The sequence below is a fragment of the Canis lupus genome, chromosome 28, assembly GCF_048164855.1.
Source record: "Canis lupus baileyi chromosome 28, mCanLup2.hap1, whole genome shotgun sequence".
Classification (NCBI taxonomy): domain Eukaryota; kingdom Metazoa; phylum Chordata; class Mammalia; order Carnivora; family Canidae; genus Canis; species Canis lupus.
Genome location: NC_132865.1, coordinates 22671823 through 22698594, shown reverse-complemented (window position 1 = coordinate 22698594; position 26772 = coordinate 22671823). Strand labels below are relative to the sequence as shown.

Below are 26772 nucleotides of genomic sequence, written 5' to 3'. Positions count from 1 at the left end.
TCTGGATTCAAGATGTCTCCACTGTTGCAGGTCTTCTAGGTCTTTTTTTTTTCCTTTTAGGTCTTTTAAAAATAAGAGTTTATAGTTTCCTTCACAAGGTCTTTCATACTTTGTGTTAGTTGTAATACTACTTTATATGCACTGTATTCTTGTTATTGTAAATGGAGATCTGAAAAAATGGATTTTTAGTGTGGACAGAAGAAGGTATCGATTTTTGTATATTCTAGTCATCTGACTGAGCTTTTTATTCATTCTAAGAGCCAGTTGATTCATTTGGGTTTTCTGTGTAGATGGCCAAATTGACTGAAAATGTTTTACCTTTTCTATTCCAGTAGTAATACCTCATTTCCCAGCACTGATAGTGAGGTCTCCTTGTTTTGTTTTGCCTTGAACCTAATACTTCTAATATTTTACCATTAAGTAAGATATGTCAGTGGGATTGCATCAGATAACCTTAAATAATTTCAGGACACTTTTCCTAGGGGTTTTATTTTTCCTTGAGGTCTTCTCATGGAAGGGGGCTGAAATTTATCCTATGCAAATTTATTAAAAGGCATGTTTTTTAAGAGCATTGGTAGTGTTTTTTTTTTTTTCAAAGGTTTCATTTTTGAAAAAAAAAAAGATTTCATTTTTGAAGTAATCTCTATATCCAATATGAGGCTCAAATTCAAACCCTGAGATCAAAGTCACATGCTCTAAGCCAGCCAAGCGCCCCAGGATTGACGGAATTTTCTATTCACTTATGTTGGTTTTAGATCTTTTAAAAATACAATTCCAGATTGTATTTACTAGTATTTCATGTAGTTTATGACCTAGGTTTTAGGAAATGTGCCTGTATCATTTATCAACTTTGTTAATAGTTGATATTAACAAATCAATTAAAATCATCACAAATATTCTAAAATGTAACATGCAGTCAGAAGTCTACACTGTTCTCCTGTTTTTGGAGATGGGGAGAAGAGGTGGAATAGTCTGGTGAGAACAGTGACATCATCTAGGACCCAGGGGGCTGTATTTGCATTAAGTTACTAGATAATCTTAAGACCTCTATAATCATAACCTCTCTTGGCTTTAGACCGAAAATCTGTGGAAGGGGTCAGAGTGAGGGAATCAAATGTGAAAGTGCTGGGGATGGTGTCAACTACTGTATGAATGTAAGACATGATTAAATTACAAGTCAGGTATTTTAAATTTAAGTGCAATTATGAATGAAGATACAATATGAGCATATTAAAATCTCCCAAGCCATGTAAAACCCGAAGGCATTAAAATTTATTAAGTGATGCAATAACAACAGAATTCTTTATTTACAATAGCATTATTTAACATCAAATAAGCAAATAGCATCAGCAAAGCAATATTAACTTGCATAAATGTATTTAAAATTTCTCTGAATATATCTACCTTTGCATAAACTGCTCACACTAGAAATACAAACATCAATGCAGGTGAACAAAGTGATGTTCAGAGTCAACTCCATTTTGAAAATAAATCACAACCTGAAACACTGTAAGCTTTCTCCTGAAGAACCATAGTTAATATATTGCTTAATTTTACCCTTGTATAATCTTTTCATATACACACATCTCAGATGCAACTTCATGAGGAACTGTACAAATAAAACCCACAAATGACAAAGGAACAAAAATGACAGTTAAATGTTTGAAGAAATGTATCATCATCACTATTCAACAACATAAAGGTTAAGTGATGATGCACTTATTCAAAAATTGTACACAATTCACTATACAAATATAATACATTGGACAGCTATGTAGGAATATACAAGACTTAAAAACAGATCTAAGGCATTATGCTAGATTTTAGCATTTTGAGGTTCTTGCACATAGCTTTTACCTGTAGTAAGAAACTTAAAAGATTTTGTTTTAGTCTATAAAGAAACACCAGGGAGAAAATTCTAATTAAAATCGAAGCCACTACAGTAATTTTCTTTTGTGCAGAGAATGCTTTGCTCTTAGGCAGCATACTACCATACAAATACTAGAAAATTTTAAATTCACACCAACAATTAATGGCTTAAGTTGCATTTCAAAATTGATTGTGTATCTTTGGGTTCTGCAAGTGGATCTGTGCCACCCATTTCATGTGTTAAGCCCATATGAACTCCATTTTAAACACAGATTAAAAATTGCATTATATAAACTGCAAAAACATTGCTTTCAGTTATTACAGGCCATAAGAGATACACGTGGGAGGGGCATTTTTAGTCTTTGAGTCAAACGAATTCATTGTAGTAAAACAGCTCACTTCACTTTTTAAACTTAGCACATTACATGAACACTTAAATGAGTTTTACAACCAAGTTAATGTATGTATACTTTTCACATTATGTTTTTCACATTTAGTAATATAAGTAAAACACTGATTATTTGTTCTATTAAACAAAACCAAGTACTCAGTCTAACAAATTTATTGTTTACAGCATGAGAAATACTGATAATGAAGGGGATTGATTTGGCTTTTGCTTCTATAGTGATCAATATGATCAGAGGATTCCTTCACTGACTTTTCTTCTCTTAATTAGATGTAAAGCAAAATCCATTACCTGGTCTGAGCCATAAGAGAATTTATAATCTCTTTTCCTTCAAAACAGTAATGATCACGAATTATTCTAAATTACCGGTATCACAGGTTTGCAGATTTGTCTGAACTGGGATTGACATTAAGACACACACTGGGCAGATGGGTGAACAATCAAAGATACACAGATATTTTTGGACAGTGTTCTAGTGAAAAGGGACTTAAAACAAAGCCAGTTTAAACTCCATTTCTCCTTTGTGCTGTGTGAAGTTAAAGTCATTCCGATTCATGTATTTCTAAAAATCAACTTAAAACGGGTCACCGTAAACTGTGTAACGTGAGCCTCATCACACCGATGAGGTCATGGAGTTTCGGGCCAACACCTGCTCATTTTTTTTTTTTTCCATCACAACCGGGCAGCCCAGTGGTTCGGCTGAGAAAAGTAGAGCCTTTCGAGGGGGACATGTGAACTGGTGGCCGCCGAGAAGTGCTGTTCCTTGGCCACCTCCCTGTAGTGAGACCCCTCTCGAGTGGAAAAAAGGATCGAAATGCAAATTTCCAGAAAATTTCTTTAGTATGGAGCAACACTTTCAGACTGTCTACTTAACCATTTCTCTTTGGGCTATATCTCTTTCTATCCTCCATAATTTGCACATACAGAGAGAGATATAAATAGAAATCGGGGTAGTTTGTACATTTTCCACCCTGCCACAAATAAACAAACAAATTTCAAGGAAAAACCTCTCTGTTCCTAAAAAGCCTGGCTAATGAGATATAAAATACTTTGCTTTTTAGACATCAAAAAGACATCATTCTGAAATTTAGGTAAGAAAGTATGTGTATTAGGGGTTGGGGAGAAATAGCTCAAAAAAGGCCATCAGTTTCTTGGTATTGCGGTTGTTTGAAACTGACGCCAATTAATAAAAGATTATTCCCCTACCAGAGTGGGCAAGAAAAACAACCATAAAAGTGGCCTGCTTAGTAACATGTAGTCTTTCTAAGGTTCATTAAGAAAGAATATAAACATATAAAAATCAAGAATTGGTTCCTACAGCGGCTGCATATCATATAGATTAGATAAATGATTTATGAGCAGAATCACAAGGTTTAGAAAATAAAAAGTCTTAAGTCTACAAATTAGGTCTAATCAAGGCATTGATATCCTTTACAAAACACCTTTAGGAGACATTGCTATGAAGATATCTAATTTAATACTGAAGTACCTCATTTTTGAGTCAATTCCACAATATGTATACCTCACAAAATGATACAATTAAAACACTTAAGTTCTCAACTTAAATTATTGCTTGTTTACATATAAATTGGATTTTATGTACCTTACAAAACTTCGGCTTAGTCAGCACTGCTAAAAAACAAAATAAAAAACACATGGCGGAGGTTAAATCTGTTGTGATATCTGCTGTCAATTTTAAACACACTGTTATTTTTGCCCATTTTTGTGGGCCAGTGTTGCTGGGGAACAGAATAGACATGCTTCCAAAGCAGGTATCCTTAGTTTGATTGGGATCAAGTCCTAACTTGGCTCCTCTCCTTGCCAGTAAATGCATTTTTCTGAAATTTAATAGCAATTGATAAGTGGCTGGCAAAACATTTAAGGAAATAAAGGGCTTACCTGGTTTCTGTTGCTTTCTAAAAATTTTTTTTAAAATGATGAATGAAAGTGGGGGGATGTGGGGAAGGCCAAGAGGGGCAGGGAAGAGTCAGGACCACATGGGGAAGAGGAGGTGTGAATCAAAGCTGTCTGAGCAATCTAAAGGGAACTTAGTTTGGAAATGAACAATATTTCTTCTTGATTCACAATTTAGGTGAACTAGTTTGATTCTGACAAAGGAAAAAAAGGAAAAAGCACTTGTTAATGTTAACGGCCCTCTCACAGGCTCCTTTTCATCTGTTCGGTAACTGGAAACTCTTTCCCACATGGTCTCTAGAGCTTCTACAAAGATACAACTATGACTTTATTGGTCTTCACTTCTTGGGTGTCTCTGTACATAGAGCGCTGTCCATGGTGTCTGCTCTGCTTTCATCCCAAATGCAGGCTTTAGCTTCTAATACCTTTAGTTTGATTTGTTTTTTTAAATTCTTTTCTTTCCCCGAGATGAAATCTTAATCTTTTGCACTAGACTGATTAGCCAGGGAAAACAAAGCAAGAAACCAGTGTCTGGAACCAAACAGGAACAGAACAAGAGCATGGTTGTTTTCCTTAGATACATACATTTAAGTACATTCAATCTGACACGGGTATGAATTTGCCTGCCAACATTTACTCCGCAGGAGAGATCTAAATTGCACTAAGGTGAATGCAGTGAACAGACTGAGCAACTGTCTGGACGAGAGCTTCAGACTGTCAAGAGAGGAGGCGGCTCCTCCTGACACAGCCAAGTGGACTCTACCCTGGGAGCCAGGGCCCAGGCCCATCTGCTGACCTTGCTCTGGCAGAAATGGCTGTCAGGTCGATCGGGTCAAAACAAATAGACGCGGCTCTCCAGGCTGCTAAGTGTTTGGAGCAAGTGAGCCCAGTCAGCTGAAGAGAGAAGCAACCAGCTACCTTCAGTGTCAGCAGTATTTCTGCAGGAAAACAGAGAAAATTGTGAAGTACCTCGGAATTTTACTTCCTTAATCGTTGCTCAAACCATCTAGTACAAACCCACTTTCAACAAAATGTCCCTCTTGACTGACTCTCCCTTATGGAGATACTCCCAAGGTTCCGTGGCCTGTCTTCCTGGCTTCAGCAAGTTAAGTAGCTGGGGCTTTGGCTCTTAGGGTACTCTTGCTAGTTTTTGGCTGGTCTGGTTTCACGACCGTCTGAGTGACTGAACGCTCAGGGCCGTGGTGAGCAAGACTCCTGTAGAGGTATTCGCTGGGTTCGTGCGTGTCTCTGTCAGTGCTTTCCTTCGGTTACTGTTTCCCCCCAAGATATTTTATCCATGTAGCAAATATTAATTATCGACTCTGTGAAAGGTGCTGGGGACACAACCATAACAACGTATTTCTGGTCACTGCTATCAAAACACTGAGTGGGCCAGGTAGACAATTAAATAAATGGCACGGTCCGAGTTACCCAAGACGAAATACCGGTTGCTGTGGGGATGTGTAACTGCTGCTGGGATTTAGATAGACACAGTTAGCACATCAGGGCCACTAGAGATGATCTAGTTCAAACAAGATGAGTGAGGAAGTTTCACCCAGTCCCTTAGAGAGACCCGGGTGAACTGCTAGCGGGCACAGGCGGGCTCATTCCTGGCCCAGCGCACAGCTCTCCCAAGCTTGACACGTCAGCCTGTGAGAAGATCTCTGATGAGTTCCTCTTAGAGAATGGTTCATGTACTCTCTACTATAAAGCTGACTTACAGCTTTATTCCTAATTTGTGTCACTTATATAATTTAATATAGAAATACTCCATGGCTCCGACCGAAATATGAAAAAAAATCCTTCAATTTTCCAGTTAGTCTAGAAAAACTAATTCTATTGAGAAGTATTCATATCCTTAGCAACTTGAAGGCAGTATTCTTTTTTTTTTTTTCAATATTTTATTATTCATGAGAGACAGAGAGAGGCAGAGGGAGAAGCAGGCCTCCATGCAGGAGCCTGATATGGGACTTGATCCAGCAGCTCCAGAGGCAAAGGCAGATGCTCAACCGCTGAGCCACCCAGGCGTCCCAAAGGCAGTGTTAACGCAAATGGGCATCAATACGCAGCTATACCCAGATCAGTGTACTGAAAGAACACTGACGATGACATGCATCTCTAGAGGAACACTGCTTGGCCTGGCATCCAGTTGTGTCACTTTGAGGGGGTGGGGAGTCACTTAGTCTTCTGTCCCTAATACTTCCTAGGGTTGTCATGAGGATTAAACAAAATGATGTACATGAAATGTTTAAGTACTTCCCGCAACACGGAAAGTGCTTAATGAATGTTCTCACCACCATTATGATCACCACCTCAGAGCCGGTCCCAGTTAATGATGGATTTCCAGAACACTAGCAAATGCAAGTAATTACAGCTATACTTTATACAGGAGCTATGCAGCTGCCCAATAAACTTGATTTTGGTATGTTTAAGTATATGAAAAATGTAGAGGAATACTGTAAGTCCTTGTAAAACGAAGGCTCTTTAGTTATATAAAATAACTGCCTTTCTCTAAATGGTGTTTTGGTGAATCCACAGTTGTATATTCTAGCTCTGCTTTAAGCAAGGTACAATTTTAATCTCCGTTTCAAGATAAGTGGAACACAGATTCAATTAAGAATGAATCATAGTGGTTTCCAGCTCAACAAATAGAACCAAGTTACCAATAAAAATTCTGAAAACAGGTTCTTGAATCACAACAGCAGCAGGACATATTACAGAAACACAAGAGGACAAAGATGACTGGATCCCCTTCTGTACACACATCAGTAGTATGGTGACAAGTACAAACTGACTGCCCGTTATTACCCATGGATTAGAAGGGATATACTGTACATTTTATTCCCTGGAGGAAACAAGAGTATCTGACAGACTGTTCTCTGGCCTTAACATTCAGCACGAACAAAGTACAGATGGGGAAGCAAGATTCAAGAGGGGGACTGGGAAAAACAAAGTGGGAGGGGCGCAAATGGCCCAGGCTAGAGGACAACGGGCAGAGGTTTCTCACCGTGGATCCGGAAAGGTACTTTTTGATGGAGAGAACATCCTAGGTTTACTGAAAGTTGCCTTTTGTGATGCTAATCTTTCCATTTAGTTTTAGGGAGTACCGGTTGGGTTCGTAGATGTGCATGAGGGTAAATACCCAGTTCTACTGGCCGACCTTGCCTACACCTGTACCTCCACTGCCCAGACCCCCCTCTGGCGATTGGGAGGTCCCTGAGTCACTCTGATGCTTCTTGGAGTGATCCTCCTCCCCTCTGTGATATATGCCCCCCCTCCCCACTAGCTGTGTGGGCCTGGGCAAATCCCCCAATCCTCTGAGACTCAGTCTCCTCATCTGTAAGTGTTGGGAAGGCCTAAATATCTTCGATGGGCCCGGCATGGCCTCTGTACACTAGAGACCAAAAAAGGCCACTCCCTTTCCTCATGTCAGAGGGTTTCCCCACCTGAGATTAAGTATCCCGTTGCCTGAAGCTGAGGACTCTTCTCAATATGTAGCTGAGTGTTTGCTGTCTGCCTGCCCTACAGTACGTACGAAGATTTCTTTTCCCTTCAGGATCTATAAAAAGAGAGAAGGGAAGAGCAACCAATTTGTTTTTTTGGGGGGCCTTCTCCAATGTTACTTGCATGAAGCCTTAGAAACATGCCATAGGAGCATGTCCCCTCTGGGGGAGTCAGTGGTGGAGTGCAGGCACTGGGGACACACACTTATGGGGTAGCCTGCCTGGGTTCCCTTCCCAGTGTTGTGGCACCTGGGGCAAGTCATGACACCCTCAAAACAGGAGTTCTACCATATGGCTGTGAGGGGCTTTCAGTGAACTAATTTCAGTAAAGCTCTTGGCAGATAATTCGGCTGTGCTCAATATCCGTTGGCTGTTTCTGGAATTCTGGAAAAAAAATATTAGGGTGCCTGCCCTAGTATGCAGTCACCACCGAAGGTGACGAGGGGAGAGCCGGTCCCTGCTGTCATGGGTTCGGGAACGGAAATGTGATCCTGGCCCTCACACACCTGCCTCCCCTCACAGAGCTCACATGTGCTCTCTTGTGCTCAGCAGTTAAGCTCCCTGGCACTTCTGGGTTAAAATGGACCACCCTTTAGTGTAAGACTAATTATCACCAATGTCAGTGTTTCCAGGGTTATGCTTCCACTTTCTCACACAGGCTGTCGCTGGGTTATGTGGCCACTCCCCGGAGAAGTGCAATGGGGTGGGGGCAGCAGGACTGGCGGCAGGAAGACGCCAGCCCTCTAAGGGGCTTCAAACTTCAGTAAATGACACATTTAGAGTCTAAACACATGAAATATATTCTATTTTCTGTTTGATTCACTGTAACAACATTAACCATTTAGATGAGCTGCACATCTGGGTACCCTTGGGCCTCTCTGTCGTATGTGACTGTGGTTCCTTTTTTTTTTTTTTTAAAGTTTTTTTCTTGAGAGAGAGTGTGCACACAAGCACGCATGAGCGGGAGGAGGGGCAGTGGGAGAGGGAGAGAGAGAAGCAGACTCCCCACTGAGCAGGGAACCTGATATGGGGCTCAGGATACCGGCATCATGACCCGGGCCCAAGGCAGACCCTTAACCCACAGAGCCACCCAGGCACCCCTGGATCTATTACTTTTTAAACTTAGATATTAACAAAACCATCCAAGATTCACTTTTTTTGTAGGAAATTGAACATCAATCCTACATTTTCTCCATTGAAAGAATTTTTTTTTTAAGATTTTATTTATTCATGAGAGACACAGAGACAGAGGCAAAGACACAGGCAGAGGGAGAAGCAGGCTCCCTGCGAGGAGCCTGAAATGAGACTCAATCCTAGGATGCTGGGATCATGACCTGAGCCAAAGGCAGATAGATGCTCAACCACTGAGCCACCCAGGTGCCCGGAGAGAAAATTTTTAACTTAAAAAAAAAAAAAAAAAAGTTATCTATTGCTAGGGATTGTATCCATTACCTTGAGAGGGCCCCACAGGCCCATTTATCTATGTGCTAAACTGCTCACAGAACCTTCTTGTTAACAGATCTGCTGCTAGGCACATAATTCAGTTGGGTTCTAAATACTGACTATTCTTTTTCAAGATTTGATTGAACATGGTAATATCTATCACTCTTCTTAGAACAAGTGTTGAATAGGCAAATAATATACATGACTGTTGCCTAAACAAAATAAAATATAGAAAAAAATCCTTAAAAAGAATAAACATACACCTAATTAAGGGATAGAGAACAACTGTAAGTTAGCTCCTCTTTATCCTCCTGAAAATCTAACATTATGATTCAGAAAAAGTAAAAATAAAGTTTGCCCTAACATGACTGATTCATTGCTACTTTTTTTTTGCTTTGCTATAATACCATTCCAGAGCAAAATTAGTGTTAATTCATATGCCACCATTAGCTCAATTAAAATGAGCTTAAAAAATAAGTATTCACAGAAAACCATTGTATGCCAGATAAAATTACAAGATGTTTTTAAAAATCACAAGTGTTACAACTGTCTTTAATCTAGTGGCTGACAGTTTATCTGCCAATTTTGGTCTATAAAATATCCATGTTCCCCTTACTGCCGTATTCACATATTTCTTGGCTGTTTCTTACCCGTGATGCGTCTCCCTCCTGCTTAATCATATCCATTCCAGGCAGCTGGTTTGGGAAAAGGTTGCCTCCCCTCAGAGCAGGATCATTAACCTGAGGGCACAAGACAGGGCATTGGCTATAGTCAGTAGGACATCCAAAAGTGTACTAGGAGCAAGCAAGCCATCAAACCTCCCTCCTCGTCTTGGTCATCAGGATTAGAATGATGGGGAAAGACGGCTACATGGAAACGGCTCCACCCCTGTACCTACTCTCCCATGCTTAGGTTTTCAGGGGAGTATGGAGGAACAAGAAATTACTTACACTGCCTTCACAATTAAAGTCTGCATTCTGTGTAGAGATTTGACAGATGATAATACTGGAAACATTTTCATGACTTAACAGGTTTGCCCTTTCGGTGGGTTCAAATTAGACCCATGATTCAAATGTGGGCCTTTAAAGCCATCTGAGAAGCTCCTAATACCTTCATTGTTTAGGCAAGTTGTTGATTAGCAAGAGCAAGTCTGAGTACCCAACAGTGCTGAATTTTGTGAATCTTCTACAACCAACTGAACTATTCATTAACATTCATACAATTCTTGCACAAATTACAAAGGTACAAATACTAATACTGTATATAGGTGGCAGTTGTAATTCTTGGGTTTCCAAATTAATTCTGATATTCAGAAAGTTTAAATCTATGCAAAAGTTCCGGGCAGCCTGGGTGGCTCAGCGGTTTAGCACCGCCTTCAGCCCAGGGCGTGATCCTGGAGACCCGGGGTTGAGTCCCACGTCGGGCTCCCTGCATGGAGCCTGCTTCTCCCTCTGCCTGTGTCTCTGCCTCTCTCTGTGTGTCTCTCATGAATAAATAAATAAAATCTTAAAAAAAAAATCTATGCAAAAGTTCCTACACAGAAGCAATCTGGATTATTAAAAATGCACCAGTTTACTTCCAGGCTGGCTGAGCGGGACTCCTGGTAGGCTAGACCATCTCAGTGTCTGTTGCTTTGTATCGCTTCCCTAGAAAGCAAACCAGGAACCACCACGGGCTCCTTTTTGTAGAAAACTCAAAATCAACACTATGTTTTCTCCACTGAAAAGATAAAAGTGTATCTTTAATTATGTCTGCTTTTAATTTACCCAAAAAGGCATTTAGCCACCATCAGTTCAATTACAAGAAGCGCAAATTATCACACACAGCTTTCTTAAATTGAAAGGGCTTTAAATTTTCTCATGCACCACTCTGCATTTTTATTAATATCTTTTTGTAGAATAAAACATTGAGACATTGTAAAATTTACTAATCATGGTTTACCAACATCAGCTTAAACAGACCTAATCAAACTCTGAATCTTTCACCATTTTCACAATTATGATCTAACTGAAACACAAGTTCTGTCAGTGACTTATTAAGTCATTTAAACTTTACATGCCTTGATTTCCATGTATGAAATAAGACTCAGAGTCCTTGCCACATCTCTACTTTGCATGGACTACCGTGGTAGTAGGATGCCAAGCATTCAGTGCCCTTTAGAAATGAGGTCTTCTGTAAACATAATTAAAAAATTATTAACTAATATCTTGGGGATCCCTGGGTGGCCCAGTGGTTTAGCGCCTGCCTTCAGCCCAAGGCGTGATCCCGGAGACCCAGGATCGAGTCCCACATCAGGCTCCCTGCATGGAGCCTGCTGCTCCCTCTGCCTGTGTCTCTGTCTCTCTCTGTGTCTCTCATGAATAAATAAAATGATTAAAAAACAAACAAACAAACAAACAACCCCTAATATCTTTACCTGTGGATCAGCTATCACTGACTGAAGCCCAGGCTGGCTACCTGAGATATCAATGCTTTGAGTCTCTTTGCTACCAGGTGAAGCTGGTATGCATTTGTCTTACTCAGAATTAGTCTTAAGCAGAATTCTTTATTTATTTTTTGAGATTTTATTTATTCATGGGACACACACACACACACACACACACACAGAGGCAGAGACACAGGCAGAGGGAGAAGCAGGCTCCATGCAGGGAGCCTGGTGTGGGACCCAACCCCCAGGATCAGGCCCTGGGCCGAAGGCGGTGCTAAACCGCTGAGCCACCCAGGCTGCCAAGCAGAATTCTTTAAAAAATATTGACCAGAAAACCACAGCACTCACAGCCCCAAGATAATAAAGAATAGTTTTCAGATGATTAGTGCCAGTCTCCCTGCACAAGTGAAGTATCATTTAAAGTTAATTGGATAGGGGGTGTGGAGAGTAGGAAATGAAGCTAATTGGATGGCTGGCAATTAGTTTGGCCTTTTGGATTCATCTGGGTTTTTCGCTTAGGAGAAAATAAGTTCTTAAACTATCAATCCAAAATAAGACTATTTAAGAAGTACATTTACCATTCCATTTTTAGAGATTCACTTTAGTTATTGCTAAGTTCCTCAAATAAATTAAGTGGCAAAGTTAAGAAATATTTTAGAAGATCCTTGAGTAGTCAGGAATCCTTTCATGTTTATTTCATCATTGACAAGTATTTCTGTTAATCACACTAACAGGTTAAAGTAAGGTTGAGAAAACACTCATCAAAATAAATGTGGGAGTTGATGGCAGATGTTAAGTACATGGAAAGATACACTGAATGCAGAAATAGACAAAAAGTTACGATCAGAAGACAAAGGTCTGCTTCTCAGGGTGCTCACCTGCTCCGGACCCATGGAGGACAGCCCCGACGTAGGCACGGAGGTCACTGAGGTCATGCTGATCTGTCCTGTCATCTGGTTCATGTTGTTCATCCCACCCGTGTTGGTCGCCATGGATACATTGATGTTCATATTGTTATTGTACATGCTGGTGTTTGCTTGTTGCCCAAAGTGTGGTGGGGACTGTTGTGAAAACATGCTAGAACATAAGGAAAAGATTAAAATGTCAAGAGTTGTGGGGCAAACAGGCAGGCAGTTTTGAGCACTTGCTCCTCAGGCATTTACTTCAGAATAAGTCCAGGCTGAAAGAACCCAGGGTGGGGCAGCCAGCAGAGGTGAAGTCAGAAATGGTAGGGGAAGTACTCAATGAGGCTGCAGCGGTGATCACGCTCCTCTCTTTTCCTTACATCACCAGGAAGGTCTAGGGTTCTATTTTCCACTTTCACTTCTGTACCCAACAAGCTTTTACTTGTTTGCTTTTACTACAGGTACTAATAAAGGATGGCTTGTAGAGCACTGCCTTCCATAGCAGTTTCTAGCTTAAATTGGTGGGGTGCAACCTTCTAAAGGGAGCGCCTTTTATTCCCAAGGAAACGATATGCTAAGCTTTTGTAAATTCTGGTAACTTCTGCCATAGGAAAAGTAAACTTCCTTACTTAGTAGTTTATTTGGCATTGCTTGCTGAAGCAAAAAAGTTAAGAAAAATACAGAAAAGATGGGACACCTGGCTGGCTTAGTTGGTAGAACCATGTGACTCTTTTTTTTGTTTTTTAAAGATTTTATTTATTTATTCATGAGAGACACAAAGAGAGAGAGGCAGAGACACAGGCAGAGGGAGAAGCAGGCTCCATGCAGGGAGCCCGATGTGGGACTAGATCCTGAGACCCCAGGGTCACGCCCTGAGCTGAAGGCAGATGCTCAACTGCTCAACCACCCAGGCATCCCAAACATGTGACTCTTGATCTCAGGGTTGTTAGTTTATGCCCCATGTTGGGGATAGAGCTTACTTAATTTAAAAAAAAAAAAAAAGGAAAAATACAGAAAAGAGAGGTGGCCTACAGAAAGACTCCCTGGTGGATCATTTATATCAAAAAGACACAGAAACACAGCATACCTGTTTCCACCCATATTCCCCTGCGCCCACCCATTCATGTCAGAGGAGGCCTGGTAGGCTGGATTAGCCTGAGACTGCTGCATCATGGGGCTCTGGGTATGTGCCATTCTGGGTGACATCAGAGGGCTCTGGGGTGTTGTCGCCCCAGTGAAGCCTGGATCAGGTTGCTGACTTATTCCTTAAAAAACAAAAACAGAAATCCAAAGGATAGTGTTAGTTTTATTGCAGAGACTAAGCGGAAGAAAAGAGAACAAATTACATACACATAGAAAATTACTTTCAAAAACCTGATCATGCGCTGGTTAATAACATACATCTTCAACAGATTCCAAACTGGGATAAAATGCACGAAGCAAATTTCCCTATCTTGATTGCTTATGGTAGTTACAAGAGTGCCTAAGAACCATGTTAACCACTGTGACTAGAGACGATAGAGAAAATACTGTTCCTTCCCCTTATCTTTCTCCAAATCAAGAATGAGTCAAAGAGGTGTATTTCTCTTTTACCTGAGACAGTCTTTAAATTTTTATATATGACTACAGATCTTTAAAAAAAAAAGATTTTATTTATTTATTCCTGAGAGGCACAGAGAGAGAGGCAGAGACACAGGCAGAGGGAGAAGCAGGCTCCATGCAGGGAGCCTGACATGGGACTCGATCTCGGGTCTCCAGGGTCACAACCTGGGCCGAAGGCGGTGCTAAACCGCTGAGCCATCCAGGCTGCCCCAGATTGGAATGTTTAAACTTTAAATCAGATTGAACTTCAGCTATCTAGAAGTTAACACATGTGGGATCCCTGGGTGGCGCAGCGGTTTGGCGCCTGCCTTTGGCCCAGGGCGCGATCCTGGAGACCTGGGATCGAATCCCACGTCGGGCTCCCGGTGCATGGAGCCTGCTTCTCCCTCTGCCTGTGTCTCTGCCTCTCTCTCTCTCTCTGTGTGACTATCATAAATAAAAAGAAATAAAAAATCATTAAAAAAAAAGTTAACACATGTGAATAATTTTTTTATTGAATTAAGTCATTATTCTATGATGAAATCAATGCATTTTTAAAAAAACAAGTGACTGCATCATAATTAGCTTGTTTCATCTCTCTAAAGGGCTCTACAGTACTTCAATGCTAAGTACAAGGAGCAAGAATCAGAAAAAAAAAATTGAATGTAAGCTTCTTGTTCAGTTTAGAAACAAGTGACATTTACACTAAAAGGAGAGAGGAACTTTTTAGGAGCCTTTTCAAAGTCATCAAAAAGGACACAGGAGAAAGAAGCTTTGAAACAAAGGCGGCAACTCAGGAAATTTCAAGTAGGACAGTAAAGGAAGTGCGCTTCTGTCTAGATGTGTGCAATGTGCAGATTTAATTAGTACTTAGATTAGCTGTGAAAGAAAAGTCCATGATCACACAGAAAAAGCTGCACAGTATCTGTTTCTTTAAAGAAATAGGAGACATGAATGTAGGCACCACACAGACTTGATACTTATTTATAGGTAACTGGCGAAAGATAGGTAAAATCATTTTGAATACTAACGTTAAAACAAGCAGTTACTTTTATCAATAATTCAACAATTGAACATGACAGGTAAACAAATATTAACATTTATGACATTACACATTTGTCTTTTAAGACATTAAGCTACACATCAACATGAAGAAAACCAAGAAGCCCTCCACTGGGGTTTCTAGATCATGCTTTTGAGGAATCATCTATTCATTAAAGATTTGGCATCATCTTTTTTTCTAAAATTATAGAATGTCTAATACTTGCATTTACATAGGTCTTTCAAATTTTTATATATCTATTGATTTGTTCAATAGATTTGTTCAGACTCAGAGGTTTTCAAAAACAAACATATACGCGTGCACCTGTGTTTACAGATGCTGACATAAAACATGTTCTCATACACACTCACACACATGACTGATGGGACCAGACACATGCGTACTTCCTTCGGTCATTCTTAAAAGACCTGCCCTCAGAGAAAAGGTGGTACCTGAGCTGAGAGACTGGTGGGCAGGGTGCTGGGCCTGGGGGCTCCCGCTAGGCCCCTGCTGCCCCCCACCCCCAAGTTAGCCAGACTCCTCTGCGAGCCATGCAAAGAGCTTTGTGAGAGGAGTGGAGACCCAGGACCAGGGGAACACTGGGGAGAAAGGACTGGTGAAAGGTGGTGGGGATGGAAGACCAGTACCGTAGTTTGGAGGAAACGGAAACTGCTGTGCATTTGCCTGGGGCATCCGGGGGTTGCTCAGAGTTGCTGGTAAGCCACCAGGAGCCACCATGCTCGAGGTCATGTTCAACCCTTGGCCTCTCATCATCAATGTTCGCTGCTGAACTTGCTGTTGCTGATGCATTTGTCTCTGTCGAAGATGCTGGTTCAGGATTTCCCTCTGTCTTTGGGCCAGCATCTGTGCATTAATAGGTGCCTAAAACGGGGGTGAGGTAGGGAATACACAGAGGGAACAGTGGGGGAAGACACAGATGGAAAAACAAACTACCTATTAGAAACAGGACAAAATCATCTGGAAAATAAAATTATACAGAAAAAACACTTTAGGGTTGAATGACTGGTGGGTGAGAATGTGAGCTTCTACATCCTACAGAGATGATGTTTTTTTCTGAAATCTGCAATGATTTACATGGGTAAGTTCAATGTTCACTCGGAACTCACTGTGAGAGGCACAGTTAGCTAAAGCACCTCACACCACCAGTCCTCTCTGTAAGACGAATGTCCTCTCTATAAACCTTAAAGATGGCAATTTGGATTCTCATTCAAGAGACATTCTGGTCTAGAGGAAAGCCAAATCATTTGTGCCAAAATGTGGCCCGAAGCACATCAGAAGAGGCTGGAGAGAGGCAGGAAGAAAGCGGGGAGCGTAGGGAGGGAGAGGGGGATAGGAGCATACAAACAGGTAGGGCAGTCCTCATTATCCATGGATTCCATACCAGTGAACTTACTTAGTAAAATTTATTTGAAGCCCCCAACTCCATATTCACAGCACTGCCATCATTTTAGAGACATGTGCAGAGAGGCAAAAAAATTCAAGATGTCTAAGGTGTGTATCATTCCTACCCGAGGCTGAAACGAGGCAACACTCTGCCTGTTTGTTTCAGCCTCATACTGTGAACGAAGCGTCCTTTGTGTGGACTGTTCAGTTCCGCATTTTTCACTCTGCTGTGCTTTCCCCTGTCATTTTGCTCTGTACGGTGCTTCCTAAGAGTAGCGCTACAGTGCTGCCAGTGTTCCTAAAGGCAAGAGGCTGTGATGTGCCTTATGGGGAAAACATATTAGATGAGCTTCACTCAGGCCAGAGTCAGAGTGCTGTTGTCTCTCAGTTCAAGGGAACGGATCAATGATATATATTACATAAGGTGTTTTCAAACAGAAACACATATGACACATGGTTATGTACTGATAGACTGATGACGATGTCACCAGAGGCTGGAAGGACACGAACCCTTTATTTCTCCTCTTCACTAATTCAGTGTTTGCATTAACCTTAAGAATGCAACAAAAGTGGGCAGCCCTGGTGGCTCAGCGGTTTAGCGCCGCCTTCAGCCCAGGGCATGATCCTGGAGACCGGGGATCCATTCCCACGTCGGGCTCCCTGCATGGAGCCTGCTTCTCCCTCTGCCTGTGCCTCTCTCTCCTCTGTGTATTCTCATGAATAAATAAATAAAATCTTAAAAAAAAAAGAATGCAACAAAAGTAAATAATGACAATTGACTGTAGCTGACAGTGAAAATGGCAGTGTTTAGGAGGAAACTACAAAAGTGACAGGCTAGGGGTGCCTGGGTGGCTCAGTTGGTTAAGCGCCCTACTCTTGGTTTTTAGCTCAGGTCGTGATCTCAGGGTTCTGAGACTGAGCCCCAAGGTGGGTTCTGTGCTCACTGAGGAGTCTGCTCGAGTTTCTCTTTCCCTCTGCTTCTCCCCACAGTGTGCATGCGAGCTTGTATGTGCGTGCTCTCTCTCTCAAATAAATAAATCTTAAAAAAAAAAAAAGAAAAGTGACAGGCTAAATGGACATCTGAATGACCTAAAAGATCCACCATGCTGATCTGGGTTGTATGGCCTTCTGAGTTACTTTGCAAGGGATATCGAGGGGAAGAAATGAAAGACAAATTCAACAGACACTGGGCTGGACTGCTCCCTACCTGTGTTGGTACTCCAGGCCTCAGAGTCAAGTTCACATTTGAAACATTGCTGATTTGATTCATAAGTGGCTGGCGATTCTAAATACATACACACAGAAGAATCAGTACATTTTAAAAACAATATATTTCACATCACCTTTCTGGAGAAATCACCCTCCCGAACACAACCTCTGAATGTCATTAGATACTGAAACCCTATGGTTTACAGCTGAATTCCCTTAAAAAGCTAATTACCAGTGAGGTTTCATATTGCTTATAACTGAGAAAGTATTTTGGACTGTTTATAGAAATCCATCTCAGCTTGTTTCAATGAGAATACATTTTCTTGAGCTAACTAGGTGTTCATAAGGCAGCACTGCTGCACCATTCAGCTAATAGTGACTATTTCTGTCCTGAGACAGGACTAAGGACAGGAGCTACTATCGTCCTGAGTGCTCACACTGGGTTAGAAACCACGTGTGAAGTCCTTTTACTCATACACACATTGCACCACACCATACAACAGCCGTGTTTTACAAACAAGAAAACAGAGGCTCAGAGAGCTAGATTGTTAATAAATAATAGGGATGGCCAACAGAAGGACAGCTACTCTGTGCTACAGTGGAGTTAGTGGAGGAGGCGGGAGGGAAATCAGTAAAGCAGAAAAGAGCATGAGATGGAGGATCATCTTAGCAGGAATGAGATGAGTGTTAAGGCTTCTCCAAGGACACATGATGGTCATGCCATCGCACCTCAACCTGCCCCCCACCCCTCACCTCTCCAGGCACCCATGAAGAGCACACCTGCTGTGCCTGGAGGCGATGCTGCAGCTGGAGCCTCAGCTGATTTGGCTGGTTCTGCACGAGGCCGGTGGGCCTGAGGCCAGGTCTGGGCTGCATGCGGAGTGTGGCATAGCTAGGCCGCTGTCCCATGGTATGAAAGTTGGGATCTTGCATGGGAGGATAGCTACCCTGCGCCATCTGTGCCTGAGACGCATACTGTTGCGGGAAAACTGCAGCCTTCTGCTCCAGCATGATGTTGGAGTCCTGACTTGAGAACTGTTCCGGATCTACTGCTTGGCTCTGAAGAGAAAGCCCCCAGATAACAAACAAACAAATAAATAAAACCACTAAAAACAGCAGAGTAAGTATAAGGTGATTTTTTTTATCACTGTCACGTCTGAACCTTGTTACACTGTACCAAACTACGCAAAGGTACTAGCTTGACTCCACTTTTCTTCCTAGGGAATATCTTTGTTCAACATATCCAGGTTTGTGAGGAGAGAAGTGGGGTTGGGCCGACTCCCAGCCACACTTCTTCCAAGGGAAGGGAGAAGCAGGCCATGACTAGGGATGCCGCCTCCTCACTCTGCTAATCGGAGACAGACGCAGACTCTGAAATGCAAATGCTCCCTAGAAGTGTTACATTTTTTCACCAATTATTCATTCCCGTACCAATCACTATAATTAGACAACCACCTTGGTACCTAGCTGCCCACCACCGTTATTCCCATTTTGCGGATAACAAAAGCTGAGACCTGGAGATGCGAAGCAGGTTGCAGTAAGCCTATCTGGCTAGAGAAACAGTGGGTTCCAATCCAGTCTGTGATTCAGCAGCTGGGCTCTTCACCAGTGTGACACACTGCCTCTATGTAACTGTTTCCTGTGGCTGCCAGGATTCCCTGCATCTTTGCCACCTACCAGACATATTTAATGTGTTCATCGTTCTTGGTTTCTAATGGCTACCTCATCTATCTGGGTGAGAATGAGGCAGGCGTGGAAAATCCAGAACTTCTGCAAGGGGGAGCACCTCAGACCCAGGTGGCTCCTGTGTGTCTGTGTCTGGCCAATTCTCGTCTTCCTTCTACTTCTAGGAGTGACTGCTGCAAAACCCCTGATATAAGGAGGGCAGAACCCAACAGCAAAAGCCATCTCTTAAACTTTTCTTTAGCTTAGTCATGTCCTAGGCCTTGCTCAGACCAGTCTATCCAAGTTAGAGTGGAGGCGTGGGCACCTCCCAGGACCCTGGGCTCACTGTCAGTGTGGCCCTGAGGCCCACCCGGGAGAACTGGGCCCACTGCCCTCTCGAGAGGAATGTTAAAAATGTGATGGAACGTACCGGGGAAACCATTCACTGTTCAATTACTGCTCTAACTACACCTACAGAAGTATCTCAGGACTTTAAATATTTGCCTCTCTGTAACAGGGAAGACATTTAATTAACTTCCATTTTTAAAGAAAACACACAACTCTGATGGGTCTGAATAAATCCATTTGTATTCTCCATTTCCCGACTCCACTCAATAAACGTTTCTGTCATTCAGTTTAATAAGATGATACTATACTGACAATGGATGACAAATAGATAAAAAAAAAAAAGACTAAAAATATTAATGATGAAACGACACTAGCATTGATAAAAAACAATGCTACAAGTCACCCGCCAATCCCAGTAGCCACACTTTTAAATGTCACTTGAACAAAACTCGAGCATGACAGTTCTGAAGGCTGGTTTCTAACTACCACAAAGGCAAAGCAAACTAGCCACACAGGAAATATTTAAATTCCATGCTCCCTTCTCGATTTACTTCAAGTTATTAGATCATGTAGCTCTTAAGTCATTTCTTTCCATTCTGCTGTTCTCGATATGAATTGACAAGTCTTCACTCCCCCTTATGTCTGCTGGGCTGCAGGAATTATGACAATACTGTTTCTGTGCTTTAGAGAAGCCTCCAATGACTCTGCATCACCTTTCTGACATACCCTCCTGACATGCCGTGTCTGAGAAGTAGACTGGACATGGGAAGGTCCTTTTCAGCAATAAGAAATAAAGATGATTTGTGCTGAGAACAAAGGAAGATAGTACCACGACTGTGATCATCTTATAAAAATCTGTTGCTGTTGCTACTCTTCACAAAGTAAGCCAGGGGGCCTGCTTCCCACAAAGTTAGCTGGGTAGCCAGACAGAGAAAATACTATACTATTACACAAGACTGTATTAGGTTGCTTATTATATTGCTATAAAGTCCTCTTAAAGCAGAGAATTACTTGAACTGACTTAAATTATCAGGAGGAGGAAAGCTAAATAAACATGTGAAGACTAGTTAACTTCCTTAAATTCCCATTTATGCTGAAATATCCCCCAAATTATTGTGGGTTCCACCCACACAAAGGTAAAAATGACTAATTAACTGCAGCTACCTCTAAAATGACTTCTGCTAACTCACTGCAAGGTGGTTTTTTTTTTTTTTTTTTTTTAAGATTTTATTTATTTATTCATGTGAGACACAGAGAGAGACAGAGGCAGAGACACAGGCAGAGGGAGAAGCAGGCTCCATGCAGGAAGCCCGATGTGGGGCTTGATCCAGGGTCTCCAGGATCATACCCTGGGCTGAAGGCAGGTGCTAAACCGCTGAGCCACCCAGGGATCCCCACAAGGTGTTTTTGCAGACAATAGCTTCCTATCACCAGCCGACAAATGTCAAGATTAACAGGATGTCATGTCATGGATGCTGACTGGTTCTTCAGACGAAAGGATTCTAGGTCATAGAGCAGCAATGCTCTGTTCCTGACTTGCCTGTTTTCTGCCCCTTGTGTGTCCCTCCCTGTCATCAGGTGAGCTGGCCTCGACGCTGCCTTTCAGTTCAATAACCCAAATTATATGTAAAGCACATTTTTAGTATTTTCTGCTCTTGGGCTAAAGTTGATGTGGGAGTAACAAGGAAGGGGAGAAAGAAAACAGCATTAGCTTGTCAGGAGGTAAAGAAGTATTCTAAAAAGTGGCCTGCAGGTCATCTGTAAACCAAAGAAAATGGATAACTTTGTCTCCACAAGAGTGCTCAGCCCCACCAGCCTCCCTCTGTGCGTACCTGGCTGACCAGCTCGGGTATTCCGAGAGCCCTGTCAATCTCCTCCAGTCCATCGAAATTCCGCAAGGCTAAATAGAGCTGGTCCAGGAGAGCTCCTTCATCACTCGGAGATTCTGCTGCAGGATGTGGACACAGCAAGTCATCTGGAGAGCTGCCAAACGGCTGCCTGTAAAAAGACAAACATCATCATCTTGGGCCCATGGAAAGGTAGTTGATTAGAGAGTATTTTTTTTTTCCCTCTTAAAGACAAAAGTTGATGGAAGTCAACCAGTTGACTTCCAGGGTCTTTGTGATAAAATACATATGAGCCAGTCATAGAACAAAATGACAACACACAGTAACAGACACACTTTATTCTGGGCCTAACACAGGCCAGACCCAAATCAAGGCATCTAATGCATGATTTTTGTTTTTATTGCCCCCACTTTAAACCTGGCAAAGCTAAATAAGTAACTGTGTAATCATCTTGTAATAAGAAAAATACTTCTAAAAATAAAAAGACAGACAAGTAAAGCTGGCAAAGCTGTGACTTAGGGAGGTTAAGCCACGTGTTGGCGACCACATGAGCAGATACTGCAAAGCTGGGATTTCAGCACAGACCTCTGTGGTTTCAGGGCCTACCTGATTACTGTATTTCCACAAATATACACTGATTTCTCAAGCACATTGGCATTTACTTTGCCCTGAAGTAATCAACGGATTTTTCTGAACTTGAAAGAACTTGAAAGATGAACTTGATTGAACAGTCTTATTTCATACGAGGCTGTGAGGCCCCACTTGGGAGAGACTAGAGATCTAAGCATAAAAGCTACATTAATTTCTTTGAATTCAGCTGTCGTTAGACTAACTTTGGCTGGACTAATAGGAAATTTTTTAGTCACACACAGGCAGGTCCTGTGAACATTTATTTTATTTTATTTTTAAGATTTTATTTATTTATTCATGAGACACACATAGAGAGACAGAGAGAGAGGGAGAGAGAGAGAGGCAGGTAGAGACACAGGCAGAGGGAGAAGCAGGCTCCATGCAGAGACCCCGATGTGGGACCTCATCCCAGGTCTCTAGGATCACACCCTGGGCCGAAGGCAGGCGCCAAACTGCTGAGCCACCCAGGGATCCCTATTGTGGACATTTATTAAAGCTGAAGTGTGGCTCTTGGCCATTCTGAGTTAGATGGTCAAGAAAAGGAGATTATGAATGTACAAATTTTTTTTTGTTATGATATAAGGTCATAGGTGATAGAAGCATAACACTAAACTCCAAACTCTATGGTATATAAAACTCCTATACTTTAAATTAAATGACAAGTTGAGGAAGTTGTTTAAAAAGAGCTCCTGAGTTACTTTAGTATCAGAAGGAAAATGACACTTGTATTTTGCCTAGATAGTCTGATTTGTAAGAGTTACCATATGATGTTTTGGAGAAAAGAAAAGTTTACAAGTAAGTAACCTTATTCTTAGGCAAGTGAGAATAGGTCCATCAATTTCTAACCCAATTTCATATGCCATGTTTTCTAAAGACAGCTTAATATGCCACTCTGGCCTAGAATCCTGAAATGTCATTAAAGCCAACAATTAATTTCAAACAGTTATAATGCAGTGCGTTAAAAAAAGAAAATAAAACAACTTACTCTCCATTTATTCCCAATAACTTGTAAAGAAAATCACCCAATTAAGTGTACCCTCGATGTCACTGCTCACTTGCTATGCCTGGTTCTAAGCCCACATTCTCACTGCCTCTGAGGCCTGCAACCTGGCTGTGCGGCCACAAGCACAAGCCAAGCGGGTGTGCTGTGCAGCCAGCCAGTTCCATTCAAACGTTCCTGCCTTGCTAAAGGCAACAGATGCTCCTGGGGCCTTATGCTTCGCTGTTCTGGGGCCTTTCCTACACCTGCCTCTTCTCTCTATCATTGTGTTGCTTCTCAGTAAGACATCATTACTGGAAATGTTTCCTCTTGCCCTTCCTGCTTCTCTGGCATCCGCTCTCTCCGAGAATTAAGTTTTTAAACACAAGTGTGATCAGATCACTCTGCTGCTGCTCCACTTAGGGAGTGGGAGGAAGGAGCAGATGTAGAAAAGAAAGCAGCCAACAAGGAGGAGAAAAACCACAGAACCGCATGTCACAGAAGCAACAAGAGGAGGGCATTCCCCAAAGGAGTAACCAACATTTGGAGGTGGTAAATTTCATGGGAAAAAAAAAAAAAAAAAGACTTCAGGAAAAAAACAAAACAAAACAGGTCAGCCGAGAGTGGATGCTGTCTACTTACCAGATCGCTTATACCTGGACCTCATTCCCCAAAGATGCTAGTGAAATAAGGCAGTAAAGGATTGTCTAGTTTTATTTCCTAATTTTCAAATTCTGTTTCTTCCCACATAAGCACACCCCTTCACTGATGACAAGATAAGGCGAAGTCTACTCTCTTAACTCTGGGAAGGCTGCAGGTTCCACACAAACCCAGACTCTCCAGTTTTGTATCAGACCGAAAACTAGTGTCAGAAGGAAAGGGAGGCACAGTTGCCCTTTGCAAGACAACTCTACCCTAGGAAAGATATATCCAAATGCATAAAGAAAAAAACAAACCAATGCAAAAGTTTATTTGCATTTAAAACAATTTCCAGGATAATAAAATAATCCATACTTGTTCCTTGCTTTTCCTAATTAAAACAAAACCAAAAACAAAAAAACAAAACAAAACACCAAACCAATGCATGATCTACATTGAGAAGTACAACAGTACCTCCAGGCCTTCCGACTTTGGTCAAGCCCCTCATTGACTCAGGCTGGGACTCTCAAGATATTTTCCTGCTTATAACTTCTCTCCAATTCTCCTTACACAATGTTGCCAGGTTCCTTTTCCTAAAAGAAACTTTACTGAGTTGGCTTCAAATTCTCACTTCAACTCTCTAGGAAAATGTCTAAGTCCCTGATCAGGTGGTGGTGGTAGAATTTAAGGACACATACATTTTGGTAAAGCCCAACCTTTCCACACCCAACGTCTACAACTTCCCTGTGAGCCCCAGACACCCTAGGCAATTGATCTTTTTCCAGGAGATGCCTTTCATACTACTATGAGGCCAAGACCTGTCATTCCATGCTTCCTCCTCTCTTTTCCACTTAAAAGTGATACTGGTATTTATGATAAAAATGTCAACTTTAGATTGTACCCAGTGAGGAGATCTTAAGTCTCTTTGTTGGCCTACTAGTTGAAACTACATAGGTTCAGTAAATTTCCAGCTGATGAAAATAAAGGCTCCTGATCTAGCCAGGATATCATACCTTATACTCAGAAAAATACACTGCATTGTGGCTTGAAACAATGATAAATTTGGGCGTACCATGACTTCTCTCACTTCCCTTAGAGACACCCTAATATGGCTGGTTTATGGAAAAAACACCGATCCAGACTTCTAATCCTAACTTTATAAATGCCTACTTATTACCCTGCATTTTGGGCAATTACAAATACAGTTACAATCTAGACAGTGTCTGACACAAAACAAGGATGAAATTCAGAGGAATAAAGGAAAGAACACAAACAGGCCATAGGCTGGTGCAAAATGATTAAGTTATAAGCTAGCAAAAAATAAATCTATCGCCAATAGAAACCTCACTTCTTGAAATCTACACTTTTATTTATGAACTAGCAAAAGAGTATGGTTGGCGATAAGGAGGGGAATAAGGTCAGTTCTAAGCTCTTGTTTGAGAGACCCTACAGTTACCATTACTTTTCATATCTTCAAAATTCCACAAAAAGTAACAGCTACTACATGATAAGAAATAAACAAAAGGAACTTTATTTAGATGTATTGCAAACCAAAGAAAACCAAATTAACTCAGAAATTTTGAACTTAATGTGAAAGCAAGTTTTTCAAGGAAGGCAGCTATTGTATTTCAAGAGGAAAAAACACTTTTATAAATCTAACAGAAAGCTTCAAAAAATCATCCATAAATACGGGGCTATATTTCAAACATCTCTTTTACATACTACATCAAGGAAAATAAGACACAATGGAATTAGAGAAAATGGAAATTCAGCTATAAATACATGAATATGACAATATGTTTGAGATCTAAGGACTAACCTGCAGTCTTTCTGAAATGTGTACCTAAACTAATGCTGGGATTAGAAAACATTACAAACCTACCCCTAAACAGGTAGGCAGTAAAAACTATAAAATGTTAATGATGATACTTAGGGAAGGGGATTTCAAAAAAGGGGATGCTTTTCTTTTCTTTTCAAAGAGAAATGTGGTTAGAACCTTTGTTATCCTTCACTTCCGAATGTCTAGGACAGTAAGATTACTATAAAGTTGGTCATAAATTTCTTCCCAACTGTATTATTTAGAATGAAGATGGAGGATGAGGGGCTGGAAAAACTGAAATAGCTTTAAAAGTGATGAAAATGTTATGTTCTGTCCACACAGTTCTCATACAAAGAACACTGCCGCAGCGTAACCAGAGTAACGGCAGAACAGGGGCGGCGCCCGGTCACAGAAGCTTGCCCAGCAAACGGGAGGCGCTTACTGTCTTCGGGCTCAGCACGAACTCCGGCCCTCTTCCATCTTAACAGAATGCTCACCTGCTTGGGCAACAGTGAAAATCCTGACTTCGGGCCTAGTATTCTCTAGGAACTAATCTTTGACATTTCATTCAAAACAACTATCAGGTGCTGGATTTAATTTCTGTGCTACATTTTTATGATGTGCAAGTTTCCATGGAAATGGGTGGCTTTTCAACATATCAAATAAACAGATTTAGAAAAAACATAACACTCGCTGACACTTTGAAATTATACTCAAAGAACTGGAAGAACCCTGAAAAAGTACTACTTCCAAGTATGACTACAGCGGTTATTTGCACGATGCCCTACCCCCCAGCCGACCCAGGGATGGAGGCCGCACGTCAGCTCCGGGGCTAGTACCAGGACAGCCACAGCGACCGCACCTAGTTCTTGCTCTGTCTGGCCCTCTTTTGCCTCATTTCTGCTCAGCGTGCAGTGGGAGGGCCAGCAATGCTGGATCTTCTGGGGCTCCTCAGAAATGCAGAGCCTTGGGCCCCATTAAAAGGTGCGTTTATCTTGTAATGAGACCCCAGAGGTGATTCATAGGCACTGTAGGGTTTGGAAACACTAGTTTCTCCCCTTCAGTGAAAAGAATATAGCTGGTAAGCAATCAACCTTCCTTTATCTCCTTGAGATCGTTATTAAACACTTTCTTTTCTTTT

The 26772-nt window shown here is 41.6% G+C and overlaps 1 protein-coding gene and 1 long non-coding RNA gene across 12 annotated transcripts in view; one reads left to right on the top strand and one right to left on the bottom strand.

Annotated features, from left to right (window-relative positions):
• Window positions 1-1245: 1245 nt before the first annotated feature.
• The window catches only part of NCOA2 (nuclear receptor coactivator 2), a 295906-nt gene continuing 270379 nt past the window's right edge, over window positions 1246-26772 (bottom strand). For 10 of the 11 annotated variants that reach the window (XM_072804308.1, XM_072804304.1, XM_072804315.1 and 7 more), the window contains 8 exons: window positions 21550-21715; window positions 18485-18763; window positions 17703-17780; window positions 15739-15973; window positions 13556-13733; window positions 12442-12640; window positions 9786-9875; window positions 1246-5127 (listed from right to left, as the gene is read on the bottom strand). In XM_072804308.1, coding sequence (XP_072660409.1) covers window positions 5116-5127; window positions 9786-9875; window positions 12442-12640; window positions 13556-13733; window positions 15739-15973; window positions 17703-17780; window positions 18485-18763; window positions 21550-21715 — 1237 coding nt within the window. In that variant the 3' untranslated portion in view covers window positions 1246-5115. The remainder of the gene's footprint in view (window positions 5128-9785; window positions 9876-12441; window positions 12641-13555; window positions 13734-15738; window positions 15974-17702; window positions 17781-18484; window positions 18764-21549; window positions 21716-26772) is intronic. The other variant, XM_072804314.1, reaches the window with a different exon arrangement.
• LOC140620292 (uncharacterized) lies at window positions 5069-26772 on the top strand. The gene is made up of 3 exons (XR_012020073.1): window positions 5069-7211; window positions 18466-18824; window positions 25974-26772. It is a non-coding gene; the product is annotated as an uncharacterized lncRNA (long non-coding RNA).